Here is a 12,644-nt window from a genome sequence, read left to right on the forward strand (position 1 = left end):
TGACCTTCCACACATTACCTAAGATAACAGTTATAAATGATTAAAGGAGCTAATATTCATAAAATCCTTAAAACAATGACAGGCACATGCTAAGCACTCAATAAATATAAGTTACCATGATTACTAGCTTTGTTCCTGTAGCAGAAGCTACACTCAACTGAGTTTTCTTTTACTGCTCTGGTTCTCTCTCCACTCCCTCTTCCACTGACAAGGACCCTGTGATGACCCGGGCCCTCCAAGATAACCCAGGGTCATCACCCATCTCTCGAGCAAGCAGCACTTTTGACTTCCTCTTGGTCACGTAGCCTTACATAGTCATGGTTCCAGAACTGGGACATGGGCATCTGTAGGGAAGGAATCATTGTTCTGCCTACTGCAGAGAGCACAGCAGCACTCCTCACCTCCCTCTCCAAGCACAGCCCCGAGGACCACACAAGCGTAGTCTGCCTCCCCAGCAATGCGGAAGTGGGGACAGAAAAGGACCAGAGAGCTGGATGGCCCTTCTCAGGCACCCACTGGTGTCGCCTGTCCCCTGGCCACTGTGGGTGTTGGGTCCTTCCAGCCCCTCCAGTCAGGTTAGTCACTACCTTCCCTCAGGGAGATCAGGGCTGGGAGGGTGCCCTCCAGTTACCCATGGGCAGAGAGAGAAGTGGGGTGAGGGCCTTTCCTCTGGAAAGCTGAGGAAAAAGCTAAGCCTGTATCTCTGGCACAAATAAACTTAAGAAGAAAATAAATGACACTTTCTTTTAAAGTTAGGTAAGAGTAGGCTTGCTCATTACTTGGGTTGATTTAAGAAAGTTTTCTTAACCACCCCTCCCCCACACCGTTACACATCTGGATGGCAGGCTCTGTGTGGCCCCTCATCCCGGCTCCGCACCCAGCTCGGGGCTGTGCCCACGCACTCCGCACCCAGCTCGGGGCTGTGCCCACGCACTCCACACCCAGCTCGGGGCTGTGCCCACGCACTCCGCACCCAGCTCGGGGCTGTGCCCACGCACTCTGCACCCAGCTCGGGGCTGTGCCCACGCACTCCGCACTGGGCGATCCTCTGCTTCCTCGTCTCCAAAGTGGGGCTGACTCCATGTCTGGGTCACGGGCTGCCAGGGAGGACCCTCCCTGAAATGAATACGTGTAAAAGACCTGCTGTCCTCTGTTACTGATGGGGATTCAGGAAGAGAAGCAGACACTGGAGCGGCATGGGCAAGTGCAGCTCTCAGCTCCGCCCCATCAGACAGCACTGATCCCGAGGGCCCTGGGAGCACTGTTCTCTTTCTTCCCCTCCTTTCCTTTCTTCTTTGCTTTCCTCCCTCCCCTGATTCCTTTCCCCCTTGCAGAGCCAGGGACCTGATGACCTAGGCACTGTCGGGACGTGCAGTTTGACATGGGCCAAAAACATGGAACAGATACATGGTTCCTCTAAGATGCAGCTCAGCCCTGAAGAGGAAACACTTAGCCCCTAGAGCGGGGTGGCTGCTTGGAGACTACCTGGTCAGAGGAGCAAAGAAATTCTGTAACTAGGTCAAAGTTGACACATCCTCACCACCAGTGTCCCTTTTACCCGCCAGCTCCCCTTCACACACTTTTTTTTTTTTTCTTTTCATAAAAAGTCACAGAACTATGTTACCATGTGAGGTAATAAAAACATGCCTTCCGGCCATCACATGACCATTTTATTCCTGGTTAGCCAGCTGGTCGTAACATCTTTGGGCTGGTTGGGAGTTTTAACCAGTGGTAAAACAGGCACAAAACGCGACATGTGACGAGTTAGTCTGCCACTCCGTGAGCGGGTGAGGCGGCCCAGCTTCCCCCACTGCTCTGCTCTGGGCTGTGCAACCTTTTCTCTGCAGGGAGCGGCCTTCCACGGAGAGATTGCTGTGGGCGTTTATGATCCTACATTTATGTACCACCTTCCTCCGAAATGTTCCTTCTGTAAACAGTTTAATTGAGAAAGCAAAGGATACAGGTCTCAGTGGAGACGAGGGAATTTTAGGTGGGCAGAATGCAATTACCCAGGCAGCACCTTGCCAGTCTGCCAACCCAGAAATAGGCAAGTGTGTGTGTGTTGGTGGCATTTAATTTGTCTATTGTGTCTTGGGTCTCCTCTATTGTACGTCTGTTGACTACTTAGTTTTGAAGTATTTGATGGAGGTTGGCCATGTGACAAATTTGAGTTTTTCTTTTGCTTTATATAAACTACTTGTTAAAAATCAAAAGGTTCTGAAAGTCATCTAGATATGCAATCGAGATGTCTCTTCCAACTTAGACTGAAATTGGGGCAGATTTTCAGAGTCCTGTCCAAAGGTCTGAAGCACAAGGCATCTTCTCACTTTAAGGCAAGCTATTAGTCTCATGCTTGACTCCTCTCCTTCCTGTTCTTCTCCCTGTCCCCATGTTTCTGCGAGGACTACCTAAGAACAGCGTAAGAAAGAGGCAGAAAACTTTTGTTCAGTCTTGGTTCACTGTAACTGGTCTCCCTGAGTTTTTAAATAAATAGAAAACCAAGACATAGAGACTTGTAGTCTGCATACTGTTTCTTTATTATCTGTCGCAAAATGGGCCCAGTGAACTACCTAGCCTTGTCCACCTTTCCCATCACCTCCAAGCCCCGGCTTCCTCTGGGCTCCTATGACTTATGTTTCTGTAATGAATTCTCTCTCCAACTCACGGTTTGCCATCAAAATTGTGACTTATCCACACAAGCACGGAGTCTGACTTTAACCGCCTCTTCCTCAGACCCGTCTGAGACTGGGAGGATGTGAAAGTCACCCATGAAGCATGAGATGAGCCAGCTCTAATGTCATCCAGCTCCTTGTCCCTCTTGGCACGGGGTGAGACTCTATCTGGAAGGAGGTGACTGATGGGTCTGCTTCCTGCTGCCTTGATTTCTCTGGATGAGAGAGCAGCGGGCAGCCTCGTGGCCAGTGGTGCCCACCGTGGCCTCTGTAGGAAGAGAGGGCCTCATGGATTGGCACGTGGGCTCCCCTCTAGAACTTCCTGTGAGAAAGAAGAGAGGGTCATTCAACAGAAAAACACCATTGGTTGTGTACTCATCAATAATTAAAGGTGTTTGGACTGAAAGTGGAGTAAGTCTTGTCCAATTTTTTGTTGTTTTATCCAATATATGCTGTATAGGCTCAGTTCCATCTGTACCCAATAACTGATGACCTAAAAATCCCCAAATGGTGCCAGATACAATGCCAAGTTCACTACACAGCTTACTTTACTTAATCCTCGTACCTTTTAAGTTGGGTTTTGTGTTTTTGTTTTTTCACCATTTAAAAATGAAGGAACGGAAGCCTGGGAAGAGCAGCAAACAGTTTGAGTCGAAAGCACTCAGTTCTCACTACAACCCCACTTTGCCTCCAGTTTTGTTTTTAGACGAGGATGACGAAATTGTAATGTTTGTTACTTATTTAGAGCTATAGGCTCATTTTTCATTATCTCTGGGGCCACGCTAGGACACTTCTTCCTGTGGTCCTCAGGGATGCCCATGCTAACCAACCTCATAGGTTAGACGGAGGGCGACCCAGCCAAGGGGTGGCGCAGAGGATTAGAGACTAATGAGGTCTGGAACGTTTAAGCTGCAGAGACTAAGGTAGTAAGACCCTGTCACAGGTTTTGTGTTTCCAGCAATCACATTGAATACTCCACAACGTCATCCTAACTACAGCACCATAAGACTTTAAGAAGGTGGGGTGTCCCTTCCTGATAAGCGACTTCTCCAGGTGATTGCTCTCAGTGCTTTGGCACCCGTACTTCTCCATCAGTGGTGCGAGTGATGACCGAGACTGGGGGCCTTTCTGACAATAGCAGCAGCTCCCACATGTTTGTCAGACGAGTACCAGAATATCCTCCTCCAGTTACCTATTAGCTCCCTCCCACACCTCATCCCAGTTTGCTTCCTATTCATGTTCTGTGCTGTGCAGGGGTATCGCATCTTCTCACTGGGTTCCTTCCCACTCCTTTCCCTTCTCTCAGATCTAAATGAAGAGTCTGACACAGAGAGGTAAAGAACAGAGCCTGAACTACATAAGGGTTTTCTGACAGTCATTGTATACCTGCACTGGAGTCCTTTTTTAGCTACATTTCATCAGGACAAAAAATAGATTTTCATGAAGGCATGTTAAGGTCCTTTGCAATGCAAGCAGTTGATCCAATTTTCTTTATCCAAAATTGTTATGAAGTCTCCCATGCTTGCTGGTTGCATAGTTTATATTTCCATCCTTTTACTTTCAACATATTTGTACCTTTGAATCTGAAGTGTGTCTCCTGTAGACAGCATAGACAGAGCTGGGTTTTGGTTTTTCTTTTGTTTTTTAATTACTCACCTGAAGATATGTTTTTTATTGATTTTGGAGAGGAAAGGGAGAGAGAGCAACATCGATCGGTTGACTCCCATACACACCCCGACCAGGGATCAAATTCGCAACCTTTTGGTGCATGGGATGACACTCCAATCAACCAAGCCACCCAGCCAGAACTAGTTTTTATTTTTTTAACCCAATCTGACAATCCCTGCCTTCTGGTTGGATTGTTTAATTCATTCACATTTAGTGTTATTATTGATATGGTTGCATTTACATGTGCCTTTGTACTTTTTGTTTTCTATATGTCACGTCTTTTTGTTCCTCTATTTCACCTTTATGGCTTTATTTTTCATTAAGTAAATATTTTCTAATATAGTATTTTAATTTCTTTCATGATTTTTTCAATATTTTCAAATTTTACTTTCTTAGTGATTTCCCTAGGACTTGCAACAGACACCAAAGCTTGCAGAATCTACTTCAGATTTATGCTCACTCCATGCCGGTGAAATACAGAAATCTCCCACAGAACTCTCTCCTCCTCTCCTTGTGCTATTTTTTATACACACATTACATCTGTATGCTCCAAACCCAGCAATGTATTGTTATAACTATTATTCCATACAACCTACTATCTTTTAAAGAAACTGAAAGAAGAAAAGGGAGCAAGTATATATCAATAGAGTTTGTTTGTAACCCTCTTATTTATCATTTTTGATTCTCTTCATTTCTTTTTGATTACCATCCGGCATAATTTCCTTACTCCAGTGTTGTCCTCACAACCGCCTTTGTGCTTTTATTGTCAAATATATTACATTTCCATATGTTACAGACCCAACCAATGCAATTATATGCATATTGTTTTTAGACAATTGATTTTTAAATCAGTTAAGAGAAGACAAGAGGAAAAATGCAATTACACTGTCTTTTATAATTGCATAATTACTTCATCAGTGTTCTTTGGGCTTGTTTGTTTGGGGGTTTTGTTTTGGTTTTTTTTTTTTGGTGTGTGTATGTGTGTGTACTGTAATTACTCTCTGGAATCATTTGCTTTCAGCCTGAGGAATTCGCTTTAGTGTTTCCTGTAAGACACATCTGCTAGCCACAAATTCACTATTTTTGTTCACTTGGGAATGTTGTTGTTTCTCCTTTGGTTTTGGAAGATAGTTTTGCTGGATATAAGATTCTTGTTTCATAGATTTTTCTTTTCAGCACTTGGAATATGCCTTCCTGCCACCTTTTGGTTCACTGTTTGTTCTGAGAAATCAGCTGTTAATCTTATTGGGACTCCCTTATACATAAGGAGTCTTTTTTTTCTCTCTCTTGCTGAATTCAAGATTTTTATCTTTAGCTTTCAGCATTTTTACTATCACATGTCTAGGGATGGATCTCTTTGTTTAATTTTATTTGTAGTTTGTTGACTTTCTTATATGTATAAATTAATGTGTTTTATCAAAATTGGGGACTTTTTGGTCATTGTCTCTTTGAATATTTTTTCTGCTCTTTTCTCTTCTTTTGGTACTCCCATTACATGTATGTTAGTGTGATTAATGGTGTGCCACATCTCTGAGGCTCAGTCTTCTGCCTGCTCAAATCAACTGTTGAGCCCCACAGTAAATTTTTCATTTCTGTAGGTAACTTTTAAGTTCCAGAATGTCCTTTTTGTTCATTTTAGTAATTTCCATCTCTATTATTTGATGAAACATGATCAGCATACATTTTTTAATTCTTTTTTAAAAATATATTTTTGTTGATTTCAGAGATGAAGGGAGAGGGGAGAGATAGAGACATCAATGATTGATCGGCTGCCTCCTGCACGCCCCTGACTGGGAATTGAACCATGACGTCCTGGTTCATAGGTCAACACTCAACCACTGAGCCACACCAGCTGGATCAATTTTTTATTTCTTTAAACATGGGTTTCTTTAGTTCTTTGGACATATTTATAATAGTTGCCTTGGTGTCTTTGTTTAAGTACAGTATCTAAACCCTCTCAAACAGCCTCTGTCACTTGTGTTCTTGCTGTGTCTAGATCACACTTCTCCTAATTGTTTACAACTGGACATTTTAGGTAATATATCATAACAATTCTGGACACTGATCCTTCTCACTCTATTTCCCCACCCCCAGACCCAATTTCTTCTTGTTTGCTTATTTGCTTAGTGACTTAGCTAGGCTAGTTCAAGGAGACCTATTCTACTACTGAATGAGTCTGCTGTCACTCCTCACGAGACACAGCTTTAGGTTGTGACATTCTTATATTTCCTTTTTTAAAATGGCATGACTCTTCCAAATGGCTCTCTGCCTGCCTTTCTGCCTGATCTCCATTAAACTTCCGTGGGTCAGTTTCTATTGTTATCACATCCAGCCGTTAGCCTCCACTAATTTCTAGTTGTTTGATCTGTTGTTTGGCCCTGGGCATAAAATGCGCCTGCAGCCTGATTCAGTTCAGGTCAGACCCCTGCACAGGGAGTCTCTTCAAGGCCATTCCTTGAAGCTTGCTCTGACCCCAGGATGACTCTTCTTAGCTGCCTCTGTCTCTGGTTCTCTGTTAAACCTCCAGCTGGCCTATCACTGCTGTTATGGAGCTGTGAATCTCTTAATGTCTCACCACCAAGATTTCTATGTTTTCAACAGCACCTTAGGCTTTCATGCCAATATAAATTTGAAATCTTAGAGTACACAATTTATTAGAAAGCTGTAACTTAATAAAACTAATTCAAGAGGAAAAATAAAAGTTGAATAATCCTCTTTATTAGAGGAATGTAATCAATATTTTAAAGCCATACCATCATGAAATATCAAGTCAAGATCATTTTTACTGGCAAGTTCTACCAAACATTTAAATTATACGTATTCAATCTTTTTTTTTAAAAAGTTCTTTATTGTTTAAAGTTTTACATATGTCTCCTTACGTATTCAGTCTTATACTGTCTCTTCCAGAGAATGGAAAAATGAGGAAATTCTCCCAGTCATTTGGTAGCAAAACTAAGGACAGTACAAGAAGGTCAAATAAAGGTCTATCTTATTCACACACATAGATGAAAAGTATCCTAAACAAGGTATTAATCACCTAATGAAGCCAAGGAAGTTTGCTAATTTTGTAAGATTTAATACTGTTTTTGGGTTGTAAAAGAAAAGGTCCATAGTTTTAAGAGTTGCTTACGAAATTACGTAGAAGTGAAATGTTATAAGGTCTGCAATTTGCTATAAAATACACTTCGATTTGGGGTTTGAGTTGGTTCTCAGCTATTCTAGAATTTGGATATGAGTTTATGGGAGTTTGTACTGTTATTGTCTCAGCTTTTGTCTGTATTTGAAAAGTTTTATAATATCAAAGGACTAGAAACAGTGGTTTGATTCTATATAATTTACTTTTAAAAAGAGAAAGAAAAGATACACACATAATGAGGTGTCAGAAGCCAGTGTCGTACATGGGAAGAAATGTGACAAGGTGGGGAATTCAACTTTTAGACATTTTCTCTGGCCTCATTCAAAAGGGATCCCAAGCCAGGCACATGGCAAGCAGTGCTGGGTGGTCTCAGAGGCAGAGCAGGGTGCCTCCCGCGGCAGGAACATCCAGGGCGAGGAGGAAGTTCCTGCCTAGTAGATGGAAAGGAAGCTCCATACTCACAGCGATTTCACAGCTAGAAACAGACCATGGGTTTCATTTAGCTGTGGTCAAGGTTGAGTTTAGTCTCTACCTTCATCAACAGGATAAAGATGATTTTTGTGAAAAGTCAACAGATTGTAAAGCTATACAAATGAAAGATAGTTGAAATGTTACAGAAGCATTTATCAATTCCAGAATTCCTATTTTGCTCATTTTTGTAATTTTTATCTCTATTATTTGATGAAATGTTATCAGTATACCTTTATTTAATTCTTTAAGCACAGTTTCCTTTTGTTTTTTAACATATTTATAATAGCTGTTTTATAATAGCTATAAAATGGATAGGGAGTACAACTACTTTGTAAAATAGTTTGGTGTAGCTACAAATAGATTTATCATATGACCCAGCAATCCCAGTCCTATGTGTATACAAAAGAGAACTGAAAACATGTCTACACAAAAAGTTGTACACAATGCTTATAGCAGCATTATTCCTAATACCCCAAACGTGGAAGCAACCAAAATGCCCACAGCTGGTGAAAGGATAAGCAAAGTGTAGTGTTCCCATATAATAGAATATTATCTACACTAATAAAAGAGAAACATGCAAATTAACCATCACTCCGCTACACCCACCAGCCAATCAGGAGCGAGTATGCAAATTAACCCAACAAAGATGGCGGCAGCCACGGAGCTGGAGCCAGCAGGAGGCTTGGGTTGCCCCCGGTGATGGAGGAAGCTAAGCTCCCACCTGCCCTGGCCGGCCCTAGCCTCCGCTCAAGGCTACAAAGTTTCAATTATAGAAGATAAATAAATCCCGGATACCTGCTTCCAGCCGGCCCTGGCCTCCACTCAAGGAAGCACTGAAAAAAAAAAAAGCTCCTTACCCAGGCTGGCCACACCTCCATGGGGTGAGGGTCACCACTGGGGGGTTGGTCAGCCTGCAAACAGCCATCAGCCCCTCACCCAGACTGGCCAGGCACCCCAGCAGGACCCCCCACCCTGAAGGGGCTGTGGCCAGCTTGAAAACAGCCCTCAGCCCCTCACCCAGGCTGGCCACGCCCCTCCAGCGGGGACCCTCACCCCATGGGGGCATGGCCGGCCTGCAAACCACCACAGGCCCCTTGCCCAGGCCGCCCCACACCCCAAGGGTACCCCCAACCTGATCCGGGACACCCTTCAGGGCAAACCAGCCAGCCCCCACCGGTGCACCAGGCCTCTATCTATACTAATAAAAGGGTAATATACTAATTAGACTGGGAAACCTTCCAGGAGACCTTCCAGACGTTCTTCTGGACAAAGCCATGGTGGTGGGGCCGAGGTAGAGGTGGTTAGAGGCCAAGAGGGGAGGGCAGTTGTGGGTGATCAGGACAGGATGGGATGGCAGTTGTGGGTGATTAGCTGGCGGGGGGAGGGGGGTTGTTGGGGGTGATCAGGACAGTGGGGAGGGAAGGTGGGGGCAAGCAGGCCAGTGGAGGGGGGTAGTTGGGGGCGAGCAGGCCGGCAGGGGAGGCAGTTGGGGGCGAGCACACTGGCACGGGGGGCAGTTGGGGGTGATCAGGCTGGCGGGGGAGGCATTTGGGGGCAAGCAGGCTGGCGGCGGGGGGCAGTTGGGGGCAAGCAGGCCGGCAGGCAGAGTGGTTAGGATTTTCTTTTGAGAGTAATAAAAATGTTCTAGCCCAGCCAATGTGCTCAATGGTTGAGCGTGGACCATGCACTAAGAGGTTGCTAGTTCAATTCCTGGTCGAGTCACATGCCCAGCCCAGGTTGCAGGCGTGCAGGAGGCAGCCAGTTGATGTTTCCCCTCTCATTGATGTTTCTCTCTCTCTCTCCCTCTCCTCTCCTTTCTCTGTAAAAATTTTTTTAAATGTTCTAAAATTAGATAGTGGTGCTGGTTGTTCACTCTGTAAATATACTAAAAACCACTGAACTGTATACTTTAACGGGGTAAATTGTATGGTATGTGAATTATATCCCAATAAAGCTATCACTTAAAAGAGATGGGGGTGGGGGGTGCCTGGCCGGGTAGCTCAGTTGGTTAGATCATCATCCCAATATACCAAGGTTGTGGGTTCAATCTCCGGTCAGGGCACATACAAGAATCAACCAGTGAATACATAAATAAGTAGAACAACAAATCTATGGCTCTTTCTCTCTCTTTCTCCCCTCTTTCTTCTCCCTTCTTTCCCTCCCCCCTCTTCTCTCTAAAATCAATTTTAAAAATAAGTAAATAAAAATAAAAAGAGGTGTGGGGGGATGTGGGAGACAGGGGAAGGAGAGTCTGGAGCAAAATGGTTTTCTCTCCTATACTCCACCCTGTCTATTACCACTGCCACCAGGGTCCTGGAGTCTCCTGTCAAACTCAGGAAGATGTGATTTTTTTTTTTTTCAAAACTTCATTGAGAAAGTGCCAACTCTGCAGCAGAAACAATAAGGAAGCCAAGCATTACCATTTTACTCCTCCACTCCTTAATGTGTTAACCTGGAGGAGGAGGCTTAGAGGACTGGGGCCTTTAAAAATTGATGGACTGGAAATCAGGACACAAGGGGACTACCCATCTCTCAGGCCCCCTCTTCTCGAATTTTCCTCAACCAGAAATGAGGGTGTTCACTGCACTGGCCAAATACTAGTAGAGCTATGATCGTTTTTTATTAATCACCAAATCGAATGGTCAAAAGTGCCACAAGTACAATCCCGTGTCTTTCCCACCCAATACACTAGCACGACTCCCTGGCTTCCCCTGCTGTGCTGACAGCTGACTTACCGGGCCAGTTGGCTCTCACTCATCTTGTGCTTTCTCTCCCCATTTTCCCATCCTCCTCTTGCTTTTCAGTGGCTGCTTCAACTCCCAACTCCACTGCTGGTGCGGCCATGAACTCTTTGACCTCTCTCGGGACTCTGCAAGGACTGGCGGGAGCCACAGTTGGACTGAATAATATTAATGCACTCGCAGGTACCATAAACAGTGAGTATTTGCTGCTCTGGTGGACAGCCTTCCCCCAAATTCTCCACAGAAAACGGTCAGCCAGAGTGACCTAAAAAGGATACATAACAGGGAGAACTAATACTTGGGATGGAGGAGCGCATGCTTTGATAGGCAGATGCTGTCTAGGTTCATTTTGCCTCAAAACACCCAACCCCTCACCACCCCAGTCTCCTCTGATAAGCAGTGTGTGCATATCCATCCATACGTTTCTGGGGTTGGCAGACATTTGTAGGTTCCGAGGGTTTGGTTGGGTTTGGGATTTGTTCTGTTCTTCTGAGAGGCAGTGTGCTAATAATAGAAAAATTGATGGACCAGAAATCAGGACGCACAGGTCCCGCTCCGAATCTGGTCGCAATTACTTGCAGGATCTTAGGCAAATCACTGCCCTGCTCTGAGCTTCATTTTCCCATTTGACAATTGAAAGTTCTGGATCAGGTGACCGTAAAGGTGCCCTCCAGCTCTAAAACCCAAAGATTCGTGCCAGTTATATAGAGGGGAAGCAGGGCCTTGGAACAAAGAAAGTCCAGCTGAGCAGAGAGGAGCCGCTGCATACGAACGTGGTCTGGAGTCTCTATTAAGCCTCACGGGCTGGGTTACTGAGCAGTGCAGCTCTGAAGGACTGCTGTTCTTCCCCCACAGGTTGAGGCAGACTCTTACAGAATCACAGTTCTGAAACATAGAGACTCACCCAAGAACTCTAGTCTCTGCTGTGTAGCTTATGCTCTCTGGCACTTTGGACCTGGGAGCACAGTACCCAGCCAGCAGATAAGCACATTGCAGGCTCATGCTTGGCGTTGGCTCCTGCACTGGGGAACAGCCCTGAGCCCACAGAGGGGCCCCGTGTTTGTCTTTCCCTCAGTCTGGTCCCCCCTGGGTGCCTGAGAGCAGTCACGCCCAGCAGTTCCGTGACAGCCCAAAGATCCTGATTTGGGGGTCTAGTTACCCACCATGCAGCCCAAGCAGAAAGTTGCCCTGTTTTAAGCCATGATTCAATAAGTGAACTGTTTTTAAAGGGTGATCGGGCAGTACAATTTTGTTAAAAAGGCAAAAAAATAAAAATCCCAGTATGTCTATACTTTCAAAGCTCAAAAAGAATACCCTGCAATTTATTTGGCGGAACCCAGAACTCATCCAAATGAAGGCTGTTATAATCCTGATAAGAAAATTAATCATATATTTAGAGGTAGGAAATATTCAGGTTTTATTAAGTCATTTTACTCAGATGCTCTGGGAAAGACAAACAAACATGAACTGAGTTTTATCTGACCAGAGGCCAAAAATAGAAGAAATGAGAACCTGTTTCCTTCCAGATATGATGGCTCTTGATGAGCAAATAGTGTATAAAGTGGTAACCGTGCGGCAGCACGTTTTATTCCAGTAAAGCTGCCTCCGGCGCCCCGTCAGGAGCCCTCATTGCCTTGACTCCTGTTTCTGACCTTGTTCTGCAGACGCTCCAGCCCACTTGTCCTTGCCCTCGGTTGCAGGTGTGTGTTTGCACACAGCCCTTCATGCTGCTTCTCTTGCCCCAGGACCTAGTTCCCCTAAAACAAGGACTTTGATTTGATCGCCTGCCTGTCCTTGGTCTGCAAAGTAACAGGCCAGTGGGAGTGGCTGTCCTCCTCAGCACGTGCTCATGATACTGTGTCGTCCTCCCATCCGTGCGTCTGCCTCTCTCCATCCTGTTGTGTTGTACCTGCTGGGATTCCCCATCGTTATCAGGGGCTAGAGAGGGACTCTGTC

The 12,644-nt window shown here is 45.0% G+C and overlaps 1 protein-coding gene across 18 annotated transcripts in view; it reads left to right on the forward strand.

Annotated features, from left to right (window-relative positions):
- The window catches only part of CELF2 (CUGBP Elav-like family member 2), a 546,733-nt gene that overhangs the window by 513,365 nt on the left and 20,724 nt on the right, over positions 1-12,644 (forward strand). For 12 of the 18 annotated variants that reach the window (XM_079768799.1, XM_079768802.1, XM_079768798.1 and 9 more), the window contains one exon: positions 10,752-10,871. In XM_079768799.1, coding sequence (XP_079624925.1) covers positions 10,752-10,871 — 120 coding nt within the window. Of the gene's footprint in view, positions 1-10,751; positions 10,884-12,644 lie in introns of all 18 variants that reach the window. The other 6 variants (XM_079768800.1, XM_079768808.1, XM_079768811.1 and 3 more) reach the window with 1 other exon arrangement.

This window comes from Cnephaeus nilssonii (assembly GCF_951640355.1).
Source record: "Cnephaeus nilssonii genome assembly, chromosome: 1".
Classification (NCBI taxonomy): domain Eukaryota; kingdom Metazoa; phylum Chordata; class Mammalia; order Chiroptera; family Vespertilionidae; genus Cnephaeus; species Cnephaeus nilssonii.